This window comes from Lepidochelys olivacea, assembly GCF_965140295.1.
Source record: "Lepidochelys olivacea isolate rLepOli2 genome assembly, chromosome: 11".
NCBI lineage: Eukaryota > Metazoa > Chordata > Testudines > Cheloniidae > Lepidochelys > Lepidochelys olivacea.
In genome coordinates this window covers 38,243,680-38,265,829 of record NC_140421.1, presented here as the reverse complement: position 1 = coordinate 38,265,829, position 22,150 = coordinate 38,243,680, and the positions used below count along the sequence as shown (strand labels likewise).

General features: G+C 41.0%; 1 protein-coding gene across 2 annotated transcripts in view; it reads left to right on the top strand.

Moving 5' to 3' along the window:
• STK39 (serine/threonine kinase 39) overlaps positions 1 to 22,150 on the top strand; it is a 197,660-nt gene that overhangs the window by 42,940 nt on the left and 132,570 nt on the right. Inside the window, exons 3-5 of one of the 2 annotated variants that reach the window (XM_084642576.1) lie at positions 6,993 to 7,101; positions 8,562 to 8,703; positions 11,738 to 11,793. In XM_084642576.1, coding sequence (XP_084498702.1) covers positions 6,993 to 7,101; positions 8,562 to 8,703; positions 11,738 to 11,793 — 307 coding nt within the window. The remainder of the gene's footprint in view (positions 1 to 6,992; positions 7,102 to 8,561; positions 8,704 to 11,737; positions 11,794 to 22,150) is intronic. The other variant, XM_084642577.1, reaches the window with a different exon arrangement.

Here is a 22,150-nt window from a genome sequence, read left to right as displayed (position 1 = left end):
GTACATAGAGTATTTCACTGTTTCTTTCTTTACATTTCATTTGAACTCCCGCAGTACATCCAGACATAGTAGATGCACCATCAAAACAGACAGACATCACTGATGACCAGTCAATTTTAAGAATGCCAAGGACGTCATTTAACTAATCAAAAATAGACTGAGCATCAACTGTTAATAGTCTCTGAACAGATACAATGTTCAACTGGACTATGTTTTTCATTGTCAAAATACTGCACCACAATGGACATCTGTTCATGGTGTTCACAGTCAGTAGTGTTGTCTGCAGTTATTGAGACTATTTTTCCATTTGGTGAAGACACAGTCTTTTGTTGCACAACGTTATGCAAGGCCACAATTAAATCATTTTGGATGCAATTACTCAGAGAGGTAGCATTTCGAGGAGATTGTTGCACATACTTTGCCATTACGGGATCATATTTTTGGAGCATATTGACAGGTTCATTTCTAAATCTTTTCTCAAAACTGTCAGCTTTTACATTGTGACCCCTGAATGGTCTCCCACCTTTTACCAAACACAGAACAATCGATCAGTCGCTCCGTTACGTTTCGGTTATGGCACTGTTGTTCTTGTTTAGACAGATAAGTCTGCTTGCCCTCATCCAACAATACATTAATAGGTTTCCCTTCATTAAAACTTGACCATGAGGAACAGCTCAACACATGAGATTTTGACAATTGGTGGTTTTTAAAACATTCGTTAGCCCTATGCCAGTTTCTTAATCCCTTATCAATAAATGCTGGATCAATGTGACCTTTGTTTGCTGCATCATTAGAGGAGAAGAAACGGCAGTAAAAGCAAAGTGCTGCGTCCTTTGATGGGCTATATTCTAAGCACCTATACATTTCATATCAATCGGACTGAAAACTTCTTTGTTCATTCCCTATTTTACTTATAGGAAACATGCTCAATGTAGGCTGATAAGGACCTCTAGATAATACAGACCGGCGTTCTTATCTATTTTTTGGAATATCACAGACCGGGTCATTAGATGGAATGTTTGATGGCTTTGAATAGGAACTACACTGACCTGAGCTAAGAGAGAGTCTGTTTCTCTTGGTCATTACTCAATTTATTGCACGCACTGGAACTTGTGGTGGCATTATCTTCACATAAGCTCTTAACCGAGGAGTCCGAGGTATTTGCACTACTATCGGCACATTCATTATAATTCAGTTTGTCTGCTCCTTTTCTTACCTTAACAATGAATCGATTCATATCTTAAAATTAAAAGGGGGTATCATATGATTAAATTAAAACGTAAAGCCACGGGCTTGTTATGCTATTTCAGTAGAGTACATGCAACAGAGATTACAAACACTGTAGACACTGCGCTAGGCACGCCTGACACGGCCGCTTATGTAGGTCCAAAGAATTTTCTAGAATAATAGTCGGAGGGGGAGGGGAGGACCAATGGTAATGCGGTGCCACAGTAGTGGGGACGCATGCTGCAAGTGAACGTGGGCTTTCTATACATTTCTACAACATCTATATTACTCAATTCGGCGCTTATTGCATAATACACTTTTAGTTTTAAAGTATTGATTGTTGTATCATGCGATTAAATTAAAACGCAAAGCCACTTTTTTTTTTTTAAAGACATTAGGGTGTGTCTGGGCAAACCGGGCATACCCCGTACACATGCCCGTGCCTCTCTAGTTCCTTCTCACTGCTTCATGGTCTGGGTCAGAACCTCCAGTATCTGAAGCTTCAGCTTTTTTCTTTGTCTGTGAAAATATATTTAGATATCTATAAATAGCATTTATATTCTAGAGTTTCTGGTTTTTTTTTGTTTAAAGTCTGTTTTATAGTTACCCTCCCCAACTTGAGGAGCACTCCTGCTCCCCCCCCCCCCCATACCGTGTTCGGGTACTGGACTATGCCCAGGACTCCGAGCTTCAGAATTTTTGCTGCTTGTCCACTCTCCTTCTCAGTTAATGTGCCAAGTCACACCAAGAGGCCCAGGCATCAACTCTGACTAATGCTACGACTCCTGTCCTTTCTGGGGGTCAGCTTAAATGCCAAAAATCCATGCTCACCCCACACAAGCAATATCTATGGTGCTACTCAAGAGGTACCTCTGATTAATATTTGTAAGGCAGCTATGTGGAGCTCAGTCCTTGTGTTTACTAGACACTGTGTCTTGGTACAGGACTCCTCTGCTGATACAACTTTGGAACAACACTTCTTTGTTTGGCTCTGCTATCTATGACCTCGCACCCTCCTTCTGTTTGAGTTCTACTTGTCAGTCACCCACAGTGCAGTACACATAGGTACTAACATTTGAAAATCACTTACCTTTTATAGTAACTGGCAGTTCTTCAAGATGTGTGGTCTACTACATGCCCTCCTTCCCCTCTGCTTCGGAATGGATTATTCTCAGATTCATGGTGAAGAAGGAACTGGAGAGACGGTTGGTCCGCCCTGCCTTTTATGCCTTGGTCAGAGGCATAAGGTGATCAAGAGACACTGCTTTCAAAGTTTTCTGGCTCCAGGCTCATGGAGTGCTTGCCTACCCACAGTGGAATACAGATAGAGACCACATATCTTGAAGAACCTCCAGTTACTATAAGCTAAATTAAATTTATCTTCCAAGAGAAATGGTCTCCTTGATGTGGAAATGCCAAGATAAAGGTGTCTTGAGTTTTGCCCTTGATACGTTGGGCTCTGCCATCTTCTTCTGATAGTATATCCTGTAGTCCTGGGCTCTCCACTGCAAATGTTCTTCATTTGGTTCTTGATGGCCTTCCCCTTGGGATTATATAGTGCAAACTACATCCTGGGGGCCACATCCGGCCCTTCAGATGTTTTAATCTGGCCTTTGAGCTCTTGCCAGGGAGCAGGGTCCAAGACTTGCCCTGCTCTGGCTCTCCAGCCGGGGAGCAGGGACGGAGGCTTGCCCTGCTCTGTGCGTGCTGTGGCTCTGCGCGGCTTCTAGAAGTAGCGGCATGTCTCCCCTCCGGCTCCTACACATAGGAACTGTGGCCAATGGGAGCTGCAGGGGTGGAGCCTGTGGGCAGGGCAGCGCCTTCAAGTAGGAGCCGAAGGTGAGACATGCTGCTGTTTCTGGGAGCTGCTTGAGGTAAACGCCCCCCCAGAGCCTGCACCCCTGACCCCCTCCTGTGCCCCAACCACCTACCCCAGCCCTGATCCTCCTCCTGCCCTCCAATCTCCTTGGTCCCAGCCTGGAGCACCCTTCTGCACCCCCAATCCCTCATCCCCAGCCCCACCCCAGAGCCCACGCCCCCAGTTGGAGCCGCACTCCCCTCCGCACCCGAGCCCCCTCCCTGAACTCCTCATTTCTGGCTCCACCCCAGAGCCCATGCCCCCTCCCAACACCCAATTTCATGAGCATTCATGGCCTGCAATATAATTTCCATATCCAGATGTGGCCCTTGGGCCAAAAACTTTGCCCACCCCGATATAGTGTGATGGCTTAACCAACTGTGGCTGTTTGTTTTCAAGAGGATTGTGGTAGAGGAGTTGTCTTCTGAGACAGCTTAGTTCCAATTTATTTGGGCTCCGTAGATAATCAGAGCTTTGAACTGGACCTGGGTGGGGAAAAGTCTCCACTGGAATGTGGTGTGATATGTTAGCACTTGTCTGCTACTTCCCCCCCCTACCCCCACTCCCAAAACTGCTATTTTAAAAAGTGCGAAGAGACTTTTGTTTCATATTACTTTAAAATATCTTACTTAAACTGGCTCTAGAGGCAGCTCACAGGGAAAGGGTTAATCCCAATCTTGTCAAAAGGGATTAGTGCCTTCTTTTAAGGGCTACCTTTTTGTAAAACATTTTCTGTCAGAGCTTGAGGAATCCACATGTCTGTCTGTCAGTGCTAAGATGTCTTGCCTGTCTGCCAAAACAGAGGCAGTTATCTTGACCTTTTGATGCCATATTGCCTTCTTCCTTCCCCACACTTATATTAAAATGATGGTAATTTTTTATGTGCAAACATCTTATTTCTTCTTCTGCTACTATTCTACTTGAGGCAGAAATTCCCTCCCACACACAGTTCCTTTGGCTACAAGTGACTGTTGTCCTCCCATGTTGACTCAAACAGATTATAAACATGCACTTGGAAGAGAGCCAAATACATTAAAAGGCAAAGGACCCTGATAATTGTTAGCTCTGTTCTAGCATTGTGATGTCACTGTTTCAAAACCAGAGGTGTGTTTTCTCCCCCCCCCCCATTGCATCTGTATAACACTTAGAGTATATTTTCCAAGCATTCTATGAGAGCTCTCCTTTTTGAGAATACTGATTGTGTTAAACACTGTACTCTCCTAACAATGCAATTCTTCATAATGTTATACAATAACTGTGATAAATACTTTCCATAGGATGGTAGTGGCTTTCATAATGGGTGAGCACAGAACTGCATTTAATAAGTAACTTATTAGGTAGCTCAGTAATTAAATACTTCTGTTTACAGTGTGTTCTTTCCTTTCTAATATTACATTGTACTTGAATTTCTTTTGTGCTAAATGTCCACTTCACTTTGCAAAGTGAGCTGAGTTTGCCATCTTAAACTGCTGCATTTTAGAAAAAGACAGCCCAACTTCAGTAACTTGATGTGCAAATAAAGATCTTATGTCACTGCTGGTGTCTGCAGAATTGTCTACTACCCTGTGAATCCAGCTGTTTGCTACCAAATGTCAGTGCAAGGGGGTCCTTGTCGTCTTCAACTTAGGCAATATTTACACTGTAAGGACTATAGAAGCACAGCTACGGCACCATAGCTGTGCTGCCATAATCCTGGAGCATAAACCCATTTTACAGGGATGAAGGGGTTTTTTCCATCACTGTAGGAACTCCAGCTCCCTTACAGCATGAAGTAGCAGTATACAACCGTGAACAAAAAATTATTGTTCAACTGAGAGTACAGGTTAAATTTGAGTCATAGTGTGACTTGCGCTATTACAACTGGATGTGGACAGCTTTAAGACCCTGACTTTACAAAGAAGTACAATGAGATTATTAATAAATCATGTATGTTTAGGACCTTGGCTTAACATCACAGCAGTCTTTTAGACGAGATTTAAATCACTTTTATTATTCTGACATATAATTCAATGTGGTGAGAATAAACTTGGCCATTTTTTTTCTTCTTTTTGGGTATGTGTACACTGCAATATAAGCCCAAGGCTAGTGGGACTTGAGTCAGCCTGTCCATGTTAGGGAACCCTGGACTTAACATAGGATTTAAATACAATGTTGACAGTCAAGACTTTTCTAACCCATGCTTGAATTTAGGGCTCTGGCATCCACACCAGGGTGCATAGACCCAAGTCAAAGTACCATTTCCTAGATATGATATCGCTAGTATGCACCCCCAGATGTGGCCACTCTAGCCCTAGGACCATGGTACAGTGTGGGGGGAAAAAAACTTTACTGCCTGCCCTTCATATTACAGAAAGTTTGAGCAGCCTACCAAACTCTTTGCAAACCGAGGAGGCTCTCTGATAGAGTGCTTGCAGATCTGTGATTAGAAGAGAAAAAGTTAATGCTGACCTAAGCTCCTGCCATTCACCGTGGGGTGGGTGAGTGGTGGCTTCCATCTTCAGTAGAGTGGATTGTAGATTTTTTTTTTGGGATAGAGGACTAAGGAAGTTGTCCCATGGAATTGTGGGATACATCTGGATGACTCATGGAACACAAGTTAAACGGGGCTGTGTCTACACTGCAAAGCAATAGGGCTCAGACTCTGGATCCCGGCTAGGCTTGAGCTCGGATGCTCTAGCCCTGCAGGGTCCAAGCCCTGAGTTAATGCAATAGAGGTGTGGACACAAGGGAGGGGTTAAGTTTGAGCCTGGGCTCAAATAGGAGCTTACTTTGCAGTGTAGACATACTATTAGAAGCTTTCAGGTTGACTAAAAAGAAGTGTGGAAGCCAGACATAAACTAGAAACTTACATTTTCTTGCTTTTTAAAGAACAGAAATAGCTCCAATGTGTAATTGTCTGGGAGGCCCTGTAAGAAATACTCTTAAAATGTTAAGTTTAAAAATAAGAAAATAACCTTGGAAAAGGAGGTCTTGGAGTTTAAGATTCTAGTTACCTTTGTGAATGTGTACAACAGTCTTCCTTGCAACCTATTTCAGTGTGTATTACTTGGGTAGTTCTGCTGTGCTGGCCACGTTACCTGGTCTTTGCTGATGGTGTACGTGTCTACTAAGTCATTTCCTTTTACTTTTTTTTCTTTAGCTGTGAGCCTGCTTCCTCCGCTCAGTTGGCTATGTGGTCTCTACCTTGAACCCCACACTTCACTCCCCTTTCACCACTCTTCCTCTCTGTCCAATGCATTTCCCAATCCTAGAGTTTCCTTACATCAGTTTTTTGAGAAAAGCCAGGGAGGGTGCAGACTCATTATTCTACAATGGATTTGTTCTCTCCTTTTAATTCCAACTTACATGCCAAACCTGCTCTTCTCTGTGATCTACTCCCATGCCTTCTACACTTGTAGATTGTCTGTCATCGCTCTCTGTGGGATCATGACTCTGACAATTCCCTCCCTCCGGAAGAAAAGAGTGGGATCATGGTATCAATCTCCTGGCCAGCTTCCCCTTAATATTCCCCATCTTCAAAACCGGTTCTGTTGCCCAAGGTTTATGTAAACCGTGAGAGAGAGAGAGAGTGTGTGTGTGTGTGTAAACTATTCTTGAAAACAACAAGGAGTCTGGTGGCACCTTAAAGGCTAACAGATTTATTTGAGCATAAGCTTTCATGGGTAAAACACCACTTCAGATGCACAGAGTGAAAATTACAGTTTTAGGCATTATATAATGGCACACAAAGGGAAGGGAGTTACCTCACAAGTGGAGAACCAGTGTTCACCGGGCCAATTCGATCACGGTGGATGTAGTATTCTATTCTCGTATTTCACTTGGGAAGTTATTAATAACATAAAATGATGGTTATAGCAAAATAGAACTGCTTTCTTTCCAGACTGTCCTGTTTTTGCTTTCCTTACAGAAAGAAATTCAAGCCATGAGTCAATGCAGTCATCCCAATATAGTGACCTATTACACATCCTTTGTGGTTAAGGATGAACTCTGGCTGGTTATGAAGTTACTAAGTGGAGGTAAGTAACTGATTTTTTGCTTGAGCTTCTTTAACTTCAGGATGATGTATGATGTCATTTTTATATACACATTCTTTGTATTAATTCATCCAGTCCAAATTCCTCCTTTTTTGGGGAAGAGGAAGTAGAGGAACACACTGGTTCAATGGCATAACAGGGATGCTGCTTTTTTATTCAGGCTGTGTGAGTAAACACTCACTTTTTCCATATCTAATCAGTTCTAAAATCATTTTTCTTCTTGAGCATTAAATTCATTTACTCATTTAAAATAAGAGTAAACAGACTAGTGCAGGTCCTATTTCCCTCATCCTGTCCCTCACCAAGAGAAGGACCAATTCCATTTCATGCATATTAGGCCTTTAGCAGAAGTTGCCTGTTTCCTCCGCTGTGTCACTTTTTTTTTTGACTGTACGTTTTTAAAAGATTCCCACGTCTTGCATGATTATTGTGGACACTATGAGATCTTAATCATAGTCCTCTCTGGGAGGGGAAAAGAGAGAAAACGCCAAGTATTTGCAGTTGGGAAACCAAATTTTTCCTTGCTGGCAAATAACTTACTCTATCATCTTGAGTTACTAAATGTTCTCTAAGATCTGTTCTGATGGCAGTAGATGACTAGTCTACGTCTATGATCAGAAAACAAATGTGGAAAATCTGCCTAAAATAACAGTTTGTTACTTGGGCTTCACTGAAATGGAGAAAATACTAAGCAGTAATACGAAATACCATCTTTGTTGGCCAACAGTTAATGACTAGCTAGAGCAGCTGAGGACACAAAATGAAGCCAAATGATCATTAATACCCTAGCTAGTTACTGTCAGGAAATGCCTAACTGAAAAGACAATGTTGCTATTGAAAACTGTGACACTAATTAAAAACAAAAGCTTTGTTCTGAAAAGTGATACGTCACAGTGCACATTGCCAAGGGCGCAGTGCTCTCCTTAGAATACTTCTCATTACTATGCACAATTTTCGTCTCCAGTCCTGCAACTGGATCTCTATAGGCCTGGGATTTGGCCTGCATGGATCTGAGTGAAGAATTGGGACCTTGGATTGTAAACTCCTGAGGGCAGGAAACATGTTCTAGTCTGTTTTGGGAAGTGGTTGTGTAAACTTGCAATGATATTGAAATGTATAACAGTAGGGTAATTAAACAAGTAAGCAGAAAGTTGAATGCCAGCTTTTTTTTTAATAGAATGATTTTTTGGAGCAATCTGTGCACTTTATTCACACAGCTGGTAGTTGAGGGTCTCTGTGCAAGCCTACAAAGATTTTTAAATTGAAGCAGAATAGCTTAATAGGAGTAAAGAAGTGTAAATATTCAAATGTAGGAACTAATAGAGACCAGATTTTCTGATATCTCAATAATCACTGTAGTAAGACTGCTCAAACAGGTTGTTTATGACTTGTTTTCCCTCCCCTTCACCCTGCCCCCATGGAAATCCGGCTTTTCAATTTAGGTTCAATGCTGGATATAATAAAGTATATCGTCAACAGAGGGGAACACAAGAATGGTGTCCTTGAAGAAGCTATAATAGCAACAATTCTTAAAGAAGTTTTGGAAGGCTTAGATTATCTACACAGGAATGGGCAAATTCACAGGTAGGAGCATGTATACAGTGAATCGTAGTCTTAATATGCATCAATAGTCTTCACTATGGCTGACACTGGTCAGTCCTGATAGGTTGGTTAGGTGAATTAATTGATGCTTTTCTCCAAGTATTAAAGGACTAGTACCGTTTAGGCAGCTGGTGTTTCTTGACTGGTTTATCATTGTTATCTTGTACTGTGTGTCTGTATCCAACTGTTCTGTCTCTTCTACATAAATTGCAAGCTCTTTGGGCCTTTGACCCTCTTTTTGTTATATTTGCATGGTGCATAGCGCAACAGAGGCCTGATTTGGGCCCCCTAGTGAATACTTGTCTTCATAGCTATGAATCAATGCTTAAGTTTTTTGGTATGTGTTTTCCTCTGACTTAGTATAAGCCTACTTTTTGAAGGACCCATGAACACCTTTAGATTTTTTTTTTAAATATTTTGTATCTTAGTAAATGTCCACTTTTCATCTACTTTCCCCACTGACTCCTAAGGTATAGATCACATGTAATTTTATATTTCTTCCATTCACTCAGGCTACTCTATATGACTGCTATAGTGATATACCAGTTACTTCCATGACTTGGAGTTTTGGTGTCAGAAGCACTATATGTTGACCTCATGAGTATTGTTAGTTAAGACAAGGTTGGCTTTAAGGATGAGACTTCCAACAGTTTCTTTGCTTCATCCAGTAGTGTCTTTATTTTTTTAATTGTTTTGATTTCAAAAGGTGATAGATAAATACTGTAAACAAATGTCCTAAAACAGTACAGCAGAGGCCCAATGCAATATTAGTTTGTTGCACTTACGTAGCATGTTTAATCTTCAAACTGCTTTTTACAAATAAGCCCCCTCTTGTCAAATTAAGACATATTTTCCTCACCTGGAACCTGTGTTTCTTGAATTCCAATCTAGACCTTCAAAGGATGTGCCACAAACCTTAATTTGTTGCCCACGTTAAATAGAGGAAGAGTCATTACAGTCTAATGGTCGCTCTGGATTACGGAGATATTTTTCTCAGCTCTTTTTTTGTAATGGGGCATAAGAAGCTTGAGAAGAGCAATAATTCTCTTAAATTATACAGCAGCAGCATGGAAGCATTGTTTACAGTAGAATCTTTTTCTTCTTGCCCAAATGGGTTGGGACACTAAATTAAACAACTGGAGTTGCTACTTCCAAAATGGCTCGTGTTTTTGTTTTTCCCTTCACCACCACTTGCTTCCCTATTAAAATATATCAATGAGTGAAGTTAGTCAATGACATCAAATGCTAATTCTTTTCAGTAGATCCTAGGAAGATGGACTACTCAAATTCTTATTTTTAACTCTATGCTTATTGAAAGGAGCAGTTTAAATGGGTATAAATCTGTAATTTTAAAAATGCCCAATCCTACGAAGACTTATGCTTAAAGGTAAAAACAAAGCATGTGCATATGAATAGTGCCACTAGATGTATGAATAAACTCACTGAATTCAACATTAAGCATGAGTAGATGTCTTTGAAGGATTGAGTTGTGGAGTTTGATCTCGTCTGACCTCCTGTATATCACAGGCCACCAACACCAGTAATACTAACCCCATAACCAAAATGAGACCAAAGTATTACAGCTCACCTAAGTACGTGTATAAACCACCTATGCATTACGTTAGTCAGGTGTAAATTTACAGTAAATTATTTAATCTCTTCCCATAAATTTGGTTAGAGCATTTTAAAGATGATTAAAGAGAGCCATTTTATTTCTTAAAATTATTGCTGCAGTTAGGGGCAATTATTCCTCACTGTAGAATTTTGAAAAGTTTCATTGGATTGTTAGGATGGAGATATCTCGGGTCAACCTCTGCACTGCTGTTAATGTGCAGTTCCTTTGAGGTCACTGGAGTTGTGTCCATTTACATCAAAGCTGAATTTGGGCCCTTAGTTTCCATTCAAAATGGATTTGGCTTTTGTTCCTACTGGTAAGACACAATTTCCTAGCTGCAAGGGAACAGCTTACCCAGGGGAGGTGGTGGATTTGCTGTCACTTGGAGTATTTAAGACCTAGATTTCTTTCTAAAAATATCATTTAATCCAGTTTCTGGGGGAAACTCTACGGACTGTGCAGGAGGGTTGGCCTGGATTGCCTCCTTAATCTCTTCTGGCTTTGGAATCTGTGAACCCCCCATCTCCTTCCTTCGTGGGCCCTGGGGAGAATAGGATTGCCTACCTTGCCTCAAGCTCGTAATTATTGCAGTTCTGCATTAGGATAATGACTCATGTTCCAGCCAGTTGCCTGCATGAGTCAGGAAGGAGTTTTTTTCCTGATGCACAACTAGCTAGATGTGTTCTGGGTTTTTTTTTTTTTCTGCCGTCCTCTGAAGCATCCAAGATTGGCTTCAGCTGGAGATGGGGTGGACTGGTGCTCTGAGGTGGTGCAGAGCAGTCTTCTCTTAGATGAATGGCTGGTGTCTTTCTCTCATGGTCAGGGTTAAACCAATCTCCAGAGTTGGGATTGGGAAGGAATTTTCCCTCAAGACAAATTGGCAGGAACTTTTGCGGTTTTTTGCCTTCTGCTGCAGCATGGGGCATGGACTTGCCTGCTAGCATCATCTGGGTCTCTCACCTAATCAGTTCTCTGCCGTTGCTCTCCTGTTCTCTGAGTGTGGCAGAGAGAAGACTGAAACGCTTTGGTCTAAAGTCATTGGGCTCAATATGGAGGTATTTGAGTGAAATTTGATATCTCATACACTGGGCATAGATCTAAATGGGTCCTTCTGGCGTTAGACTCTGAAAGAATGCAAGCTCAGTTTTGCACGTCTTATTTCCTTTTACGTAAGCTAACAAAATTTTGTTCCTTCCATTTCCTCCCCACCCCCTTTATTTTAAATGTCCATGGAGCGTCTTTGCTAGCTAATTTCAGATCAGATAATCAACATGTTTTGAGTGGTTGAACCTTTTTACTAATTTTTACATTTGTCTTATGAAGCTTTCTGTACAATAGCTATAATGACACATTATGAAACTTAATCAGAAAGTTAACTCTCTTCTGATTTGTGCATTATAGGGATTTGAAAGCTGGCAATATCCTTTTGGGTGAAGATGGCTCAGTACAAATAGCAGGTAATGATGATGATTGAGGCCTAAGAGTCAGTCAAGGACAAATGGAAATGAAGCTAATCTGGGTTAAGTGATACCTTTTGAGCCCCCCCTCCCCGCCCTCAGAAATGCTGTAGTATCTCTTGGGCTACCAACTTCATAATATGAGGATGTCAGCTGAAAAATGTGGTGCAATAGCCCAGTTTAGACTACGCGATCTCCAAAGCAACAATAAAGCATCTGAGCAGCATATATCCTGACTGCCTTACAATCCATACCAACAGGGTCAAAAAACTTATTTCCCAGCATCTTGTAACGATCCGCATCCGTGAGAGAACTTGTTACCCAGACTTACCAATTCACTTTGTCCTCTGCATTATGTCATGAACTGTATTTCTGTAACTTATTCCAATACATCATGGTGACTTTAAAATCTACACTAAAATATAATGGAGATGTCTTTACAGTGACCTGGGCCTCAAGACTCTTCTTGAAAATGTGTGGAGGGATGTTTAGGAGAAAATGCCTCCCTTTCCACTCTTAGCATTTCATTGTTTCATGATGGACACTCCAATAATTTCTAAGGCCTCTTAAAGATCATGTTATAAAACATGTACTTTCCTTCTTGTTGTTAGTCTGCCTATAATATCAACCAAATAAGTTGTTAATTCTCATGATTGCTAGCCACTAGGCTGCATAAGTTTAAAAGAAGCTAGGAACATGCCCTGGGTTGTCCACATGACTTTTTGCATGTTTTTTTTGTTTTTTGTTTTTAAATAACGTCTACAAGGGCATGGAAATAACGCTGAACAGAGCAGAAGCTATTAGTAGATTAGCTATCAAGAGCAAGTCACGAATTAGAAAAATGTTAGTTTTCAGCTTGTGAGCAGAAATCTCCTTTGAATTAAACAGGGATTTGGAGCAATCAAATTTTTGAATTGTTCTACTCCGGCACCAATAATAACTACTCCAGCTCCATTCTGCGCTCCAACTCTAATTTTTAACTAAATAAAAAAGTACATACTGTAATTTTGAAAAAACATTTTTATTCAGACTTAAAACAACTTAAATGTCATCAACAATGATACAAACTAGAATCATTCATAATACATTCTGTAAAAAATTATTGCAGATATCAAGTTGTCTTTCATAGCCTTTCATGCCACAAATCATTTAAAATTAACTTTAAAGCTGAAAACAGTAGCTCTACAGTAGCTTGAGTTGTTGGCATGCTCGAAGCAATTCTACAGGCAGCTTGAATGTGGTGTGGGTAGCTGTGAATGGCCTCAAAAACAGACTTAACTTTTAGCCTACCAATAGACTCCATCGCCTCACAATCTTCCCGAAAGTTTCTCTCAAATAATGCTTCATTACAATTATGTATCGCAGAAACTCGCTGCCGTCTTTGTTGTTTATCCAGTTCCTTTTCGAAGGCGTCATCTTCTGAAGAATTGGTGCTTAAATTGTCTCCATTTCCCTGTGATGGTTGAAGACGTCTCAGGGATGGACGCTCGAACAAGTTCAGAGTGGAGACGGAAGTTTTGAGAACAGCCTGCTATTTCTGAAGGATGTGAACTTTCCGAAACCACAGATTCGATTGTTGATGACTCCTTTTGTTGTTTTTCGTTTTCTTCAACCTCTTTCGCCGACTTCAAATGTATTAATAGATTTTGTTTTTCGAGTCGTCGAGCAATATCAAGGAGCCCTTCCTTTGCCTTTGGTATTTCCTTGAGGTAAGAAGAATCCGATACCGTGGGTCAACATAAACTCCAGCAAGGAAAGGAATATTGTCAAAAAGCTTCTGTTTGCGTTTCTGCGTGGAGGACAGAATTCCTTCTGCAATTTGTCCACCATTTTCTTGCAAGAATTTTGACAGTTTTCGCAGTTCCTTCATTAAAACTCCCAGGGTTACATTGACAGCTTGAAGATTCACAGTTTGATTCGGCTTTGCCAAGAGGTCTCGCATGTTCTTCACTTCGTCCCATTCAGCTTTTGTTCCAGCAGCAGCCACTTGGTCACAGTAAGACTGAAAAATGAGAAGCCGATCAATCATCACAAATGTTGAACCCCAGTGAGTGGCAGTATCCGATGATTAAGTTACCCCATGTAGATCAAGCAGAACACTTTGAATACTTGAGGTTCATAGTTTGACAACGACTTGTCGAATTTTTGCCAGAAATTTCTTCGCATGTTCTTTGTTCAATCCATCCCAGGTTGCCAACTGAAGAGTGTGAATACCACACCTCATTAGTTGGACTTTTGAGTCGTCCTCATGAAGCCATGTTGGAAGTATGAGGCTAGGGTTATTAACCCATTGCGCAGCAGCATCCATGTTGAGTTCGATTTCATCCATTCCTTTAGCTCCTTCATCAGGCAAAATAGCTTCAGTTCTGTTGACATCCCTGTTCTCAGAGGTAGAAATGGTTTCATTGTCCTCACTGAAATTTTTGACGGCACATGTCATGTTTGTTGCATTGTCAGCGCAGATGCTCAGCACTTGCATTTCACTGATCCCAAATTTTTCTAAAATAGCTTTTACTTGACTTTTCACGTACGAAAAATTGATGCCCTTCAGTGTCTATTTATGTCCAAGGTTTTTGCCACAGCTTTCTTTTCCTTCTTCATAGCACTGAGCATTGATTGCAAGGAAATTTCTGTTTCCATGGGTTGCAGCATCCATTTTCAGTAGCACAATTTTTGCTCCAAAGCTTTCTTGAGCTCTTTGCGACCAGACTCAGCTGTGTTGACAACTAAATGATGAACCGCATCGTGCCCCGTCGAAACACCAAGCTGCCAACGCATTTCACCTGCAATTTTTTGGAATCCTTTGTTCTTTAGCCTGAAGGTAGTGAGTGGTGTTGAACTCAAGCAAACCATTTCCATCAGCCCTTCACGGAAAGTATTGGCATCCATGGTGACTGTAACCTTTGAGGACTTCAAATATGAGTCAAGTTTTGTTTGCTCAATTTTGGGTTTCTTGTCAGATGAAGCTCTGGGGGAAAAAAAAACTCTTTGAAAACTCCTGGAGAAAAGAGTCAGGTGAACGTTGTTTAGCGACGTCAGCCTTTTGTTTTACCTCATCTTCCTGGTCCTTTTTTGTAACCAGAGCTGCATAGTTTTCAGGATGGTTACATTTTACATGCTGCCAAAGGTTGAAACTTTTCACAGCACTTTTCGCTTGTCTTGAAGCGACATGGTTTGAGCTCCCCATTCACTTCCTTTTCCTACCTTGCATGTTGCCAATTTCTTCTTTGCTTTTCCCAAAAGTCCAAATTTGGGTTTTTAAAATTCAAAAGTAAAGATGTCGTTGAGATCCTTTTCCGTAAAATCGGCTATCAATCATTTTGGGGGGGCAGATTTGATTTTTTGTTTTTGTTTTTTGTTGAAGCCATGGCCAAATCTTCTTGTGCTGCTACCACATCCAAATGTTTATGATCTTTGAAAAGCAATGAACAAAAGAATTAGATTTTTTTTTCTTAATGTACCTGCTTGTGATATCTTAACCACTTAAGGTACTTTGAATTTATTTTGGATTTTCTGGACAAAAATGATCTCATTCTCTTTTTATTGTTATTAAAATTGTTTAATTGCTTTTGTGAGCTTATGCTCAAATAAATTGGTTAGTCTCTAAGGTGCCACAAGTACTCCTTTTCTTTTTGCGAATACAGACTAACACGGCTGTTACTCTGCAACAACTTTTTCAGTAAATTTAAAATTACAAACAACGCTACCAAAAGACCGTTGAACAGATGACATATAAAATAAGTCCGCCAGAGTGATATGGGAGCATGTATAAATGAACAAATGTACCGGTAACGGGAACCCGTGTTAGAAATGAGCTTGTGGTTAATATCTCTTGCGATATCTTAATATATCAATAAACAAAAACATATATATATTTTTGCAATATACCTGTTTGTAATATCTTAAATGTTGTGTCTTCCGTCACACTTTTCCGTAATCGCAGCACTCAGCGCGTCTCGTTGATCAACCCTTACAAAAGAAGTATCAACACACACTTATCTAACTAATCTATGCAAGTACGTACTTGCCTAACCTTGGCACAAGGGTGGGAGCAGTCTGCAGTATTGCCGGATGTCTGATGATTATCTGATTCTTTAATAAAACATATCTCCAAAAAAAGCTATAACCAGCAGGAGAGTGGGGTGGGAGGAGGTATTGTTTCATGGTCTCTGTGTATATAATGTCTTTTGCAGTTTCCACAGTATGCATCCGATGAAGTGAGCTGTAGCTCACGAAAGCTTATGCTCAAATAAATTGGTTAGTCTCTAAGGTGCCACAAGTACTCCTTTTCTTTTTGCGAATACAGACTAACACGGCTGTTACTCTGAAACCTGTCATTATGCAAGGCACTGCATTTAGCCATATGGAGTGGAAATCTATCAACTGCATGAAAAAACTTGTATAGATACAGACAGACATCTTCCTTTCCAAATGCAAACAGATGGACATAGTACCAAAAGGACTGAAGGTAAAAAATCCATTACAATCTACATACCACACAGACTATGCTGACAGCTTGTGCCACACGCTCTCAAAGAAACTGCAGAATCACCTGATCAGCATCCTCTACAGCAAACAGGGAAAGATTAAGAATGAGCTCTCAAAAATGGATACTCTCATAAAAAAACCAACCTTCCACGCAAACTTCCTCGTGGCTGGAATTTACTAAAACTAGACAAGCCATTTACAATGCACACTTTGCTTCTCTACAAAAGAAAAAGGACATTAAACTTTCTAAACTACTACATGCTACAAGGGGCCACAGCAGTGGTTCCCTCAACCCACCCAGCAATATTGTTAACCTATTCAACTATACTCTCAGCCCAGCAGCTGTCCTATCTCGGGGCCTCTCCTTCTGCCCCTCTACCCCCACGAACATGATACAGTTCTGTGGTGACCTAGAATCCTATTTTCAACGTCTCCGACTCAAGGAATATTTCCAAAATACCTCTGAACAACATACTAATCCACAGAGGCCTCCCTACCAACATTACAAAAAGAAGGATTCTAGGTGGACTCCTCCTGAAGGTCAAGACAGCAGACTGGACTTCTACATAGAGTGCTTCTGCCGACATGCACGGGCTGAAATTGTGGAAAAGCAGCATCACTTGCCCCACAACCTCAGCTGTGCAGAACACAACACCATCCACAGCCTCAGAAACAACTCTGACATCATAATCAAAAAGGCTGACAAAGGAGGTGCTGTTGTCATCATGAATAGGTCGGAATATGAACAAGAGGCTGCTCGGCAGCTCTCCAACACCACTATCTACAAGCCATTACCCTCTGATCCCACGGAGAGTTACCAAAAGCAACTACAGCATTTGCTCAAGAAACTTCCTGAAAAAGCACAAGATCAAATCCGCACAGACACACCCCTGGAACCCCGACCTGGGATATTCTGTCTACTACCCAAGATCCATAAACTTGGAAATCCTGGGCGCCCCATCATCTCAGGCATTGGCACCCTGACAGCAGGATTGTCTGGCTATGTAGACTCCCTCCTCCGGCCCTACGCTACCAGCACTTCCAGCTACCTTCGAGACACCACTGACTTCCTGAGGAAACTTCAATCCATCGGTGATCTTCCTGATAACACCATCCTGGCCACTATGGATGTAGAAGCCCTCTACACGAACATTCCACACAAAGATGGACTACAAGCCGTCAAGAACACTATCCCCGATAATGTCACGGCTAACCTGGTGGCTGAACTCTTTGACTTTGTCCTCACCCATAACTATTTTACATTTGAGGACAATGTACACCTTCAGATCAGCGGCACTGCTATGGGTACCCGCATGGCCCCACAGTATGCCAACATTTTTATGGCTGATTTAGAACAACGCTTTCTCAGCTCTCGTCCCCTAAAGCCCCTACTCCACTTGCGCTATATTGATGACATCTTCATCATCTGGACCCATGGAAAAGAAGCCCTTGAGGAATTCCACCATGATTTCAACAATTTCCATCCCACCATCAACCTCAGCCTGGTCCAGTCCACACAAGAGATCCACTTCCTGGACACTACAGTGCTAATAAACTATGGTCACATAAACACCACCCTATACCGGAAACCTACTGACCGCTATTCCTACCTACATGCCTCCAGCTTTCACCCTGACTACACCACACGATCCATCGTCTACAGCCAAGCTCTGCGATACAACCGCATTTGCTCCAACCCCTCAGACAGAGACACACACCTACAAGATAAAAAAAAAAAAACAGATTGATAGAGCCAGAAGAGTTCCCAGAAGTCACCTACTACAGGACAGGCCTAACAAAGAAAATAACAGAACGCCACTAGCCATCACCTTCTGCCCCCAACTAAAACCCCTCCAACGCATTATTAAGGATCTACAACCTATCCTGAAGGATGACCCAACGCTCTCACAAATCTTGGGAGACAGGCCAGTCCTTGCCTACAGACAGCCCCTCAACCTGAAGCAAATACTCACCAGCAACCACACACCACACAACAAAACCACTAACCCAGGAACTTATCCTTGCAACAAAGCCCGTTGCCAACTGTGCCCACATATCTATTCAGGGGACACCATCACAGGGCCTAATAACATCAGCCACACTATCAGAGGCTCGTTCACCTGCACATCTACCAATGTGATATATGCCATCATGTGCCAGCAATGCCCCTCTGCCATGTACATTGGTCAAACTGGACAGTCTCTACGTAAAAGAATAAATGGACACAAATCAGATGTCAAGAATTATAACATTCAAAAACCAGTCGGAGAACACTTCAGTCTCTCTGGTCGCGCAATTACAGACACGAAGGTCGCTATCTTACAACAAAAAAAACTTCAAATCAGACTCCAGCGAGAAACTGCTGAATTGGAATTCATTTGCAAATTGGATACTATTAATTTAGGCTTAAATAGAGACTGGGAGTGGCTAAGTCATTATGCAAGGTAACCTATTTCACCTTGTTTTTTCCTACCCCCACCCCCTCAGACGTTCTGGTTAAACTTGGATTTACGCTGGAAATGGCTCACCTTGGTTATCATACACATTGTAAGGAGAGTGGTCAGTTTGGATAAGCTATTACCAGCAGGAGAGTGAGTTTGTGTGTGTGGTTTTTGGAGAAAAAAAAGTGGGGGGTGTGAGAACCTGGATTTGTGCTGGAAATGGCCCACCTTGATTTTCATACACATTGTAAGGAGAGTGGTCACTTTGGATGGGCTATTACCAGGAGAGTGGGGTGGGAGGAGGTATTGTTTCATGGTCTCTGTGTATATAATGTCTTTTGCAGTTTCCACGGTATGCATCTGATGAAGTGAGCTGTAGCTCACGAAAGCTTATGCTCAAATAAACTGGTTAGTCTCTAAGGTCCCACAAGTACTCCTTTTCTTTTTGCAAAGACAGACTAACACGGCTGTTACTCTGAAACCTGTCAAAAAAACTTTGATTTTGTATCTGTATGTTAAATCTTGATTTCGGCCGAAGAGAGAATAACTGTGACATATTACGTAAAGTGGTAAAGTAGATGATAATATCAATTGTTATACAATCTGAAACTTTTTTTTGGCACCTTTAGGACTTTCTTGCTAAATATCATTCATTTTGCATTGAAAATGGCAGAAGGGAAAAAAAAAATCCTGGATGGGGGAGCAGTCAAGTTTTTCTGTGCTCCGGCTCCGCTCCAGCTCCGGGCAAAAACCTGCAGCTCCACTGCTCCACACTCCAGCTCCGGGCTCCACTCCAAAGCCCTGGAATTAAACAGAAGTAACATGTGGAGGTTTGACCTTTTCCCCCCCAAAAATTAATATTAAAATTAATGGGATATTAAATCTTCAGTTGCTTTTTCTATTTAATGTTAAATTGAAATAAAAGGAAATAATTGGGCAGACTTCTAGCTGTACCTGAAATCACATGGCTTCAAGTGTAGGACATATTAGGCAATTGCTGAGACACTGACTTTTCTAAAACGTTAGTTCAAGTATTTGAGATCCACTCATTTTATAAGGGAATTACCCCAAATTCTATCCATGTGATTGCATTAGATTTTTGAAAAAGCGGTCTCAATTGATTTTGTTAACTTTGGATACTCTAACTATACTTTTGATCCTATGAAGATCATGCAGTCCTTCTCATGAGTAATACTGTGTTTCTTGCCAGGATTACCATATGTCTCTTTGGACAGTACATCACTGCGTCTTGCTGTAGTTAGAATCCCTGTGATTAGTTCTATGTCTTCTTTCCATTCCTGTCCTTGGCATTACTCTCGGTGAGTAAGCCCCTTCACTGTGCTGTGAAGTCATGCAGTGCATCTAGAATTAATGAAACTCCATGACTGTGTGGACATATGGCATGTATCCTGTGGCATGTGGTTTTTATGGCACACTTTCTAGCTAGAAGGCTATTCCACATCTTCACCTGGGGAGAATATTTGAATCTGAACTGTCTTTGCAAGTCCTGGCTGGTGTGCGCAGTTCCTGTAATGTGATTTGTTGTAAATCCAGCAATAAATGAAAGCAGAAATGCAAGATGAAAACATTTAAGGAGCTGAGAGTCATCAATTTTGATTTTTTACAATCTATTTTAAAAAAAATCTTCTATTTTTTCAGCTTTGTGGGTGCTCTGTATTTTCAGTTTGTATGTATTTTTTCTTTCAAAGTCATAAAAATAGTCGCAATCAAAAATCACTTTTCGTTGAACACTTTATATGCCTCCCTTTGTTAACAATTACACCTGATTTCTATAATTAAAGGATTCCTGGCCACAGTATTGGTGGCTTTGCATAATAAAGTTCAGTTCAAAATGAGAAATGTACAAAGACAAAATGGTTTATTGTTTAATATTAAATTTTGTAAACAATGATATTTGAAAGTGTAATTGCCCTTCAGTATTCTCGCTTTTTGCAAAGTGCTAAGGCTAACAAATACTGGTGCTCATTTGTGTATGACAAATGAGAAACAGAATCTATATGGACTTAGAAGCGTGTTAAATATTTAAGTAGGCTCTTCAATCTTCAAAGAAATTGAAGTGCAGGAAAGATGTCTAGTCGCAGACCCTGGGGTAGCGGAACAGAGTTGGCTAGGGGGAATGTAGCAAACCTTTTGTTGCATAGTTTGGAATTTTTAAAAATTCCAAACTTTTTTTCCTCTTTCTGTTCACTGTAAAGGAGAAGTGAAAGTTTTTCAGCCTACTCTTAACTAAATGGTTCTAAAATCATTACTGGCCCATAGTCCTATAGCCTATTAAATACCAATAAGATTGTAACATCTAGTGCCTTGTGCAAGAAATAATTAGTACTTCATCGATGTTTCGGCCTTCTAGGCAAGTCAAGCGTAGAGAATATAAAAAAGCCGTGGAATAAGTGAAGGAACAGAAACCCAAGTCGAGATAAGGAGCACACACTAATGAACAATCTTCCCTTGTTATCACAGTTGGAGACTGAGGGGGAACTGAAAGAAGGTATGGGCTGTTTGGTAAAGTTTTTACTTTAGTCAGTATAAGTGACAGTTCTGTGGTAATCTTAGAGTGTGCAGCTTTAGTAATCTAGGGAAAAGGTCTTTCATTTCCACTTCGTATGTAGCTGTGGGTGCAAAACCCTTAAATTTCAGTAGGCAGGTCTTCTACTGTTCATTGATGTGGCTACGAATGAGCACAGAACAGACTATGTTTAACCAGACTCTTTTTCAGATGCTTTTGAGGCTTCTCCTCAGTATTAATCTGAGTTTTAAGCCTGGGAAAGTAGCTGGGTCTTGCAGAGTGTTGTGAAGGTCTCCATATTTATTAGAAAGAAAAGGTTTAAAACTTGCCACCTAATTTTGATTTTGAGAGGAAACTTCAGCCAAAACAACATAGTTTTAGAGCTCTGGGTACAACGGGCACCATGACCTCTATATTCACCAGCATTTTATTACAGAGCAACCTCCTCTGAATCCAGGGAAAAATTAGGATCTCTTGGGTACCACAGTGTAGTAAAAGTTGGCAAGTACTGATTTAGTATTGGTGACTCTCTTCTGTCATCTGCTATATAATAAAATTGTCTAATGACTTTTTTTTTATTTGCAAGGAGGAGTATGAAGTAGGTTTGTCACCAAATTTGAAATAATTGTGCGTGAGGTTAAAGTCAGAGCTAAGCAACCAGTTGTGCTGTGGCATCATCAGGGATACTGTTCCTGACAGCTTGTATTCCATCTGTGTGTGGGATGTTTGTGTAGAGAGCCTCTACATCCAGAAAACACCATCCTAGCCACCATGGAAGATCACCAATGCACTGTAGTTTTCTCAGGAAATCAGTGGTGTCATGGAGATAGCTGGGAGTGCTGGTGGTACAAGCGTTGGGAGGCAGGCCAGTCCTTGCACACAGACAACCCGCCAACCTGAA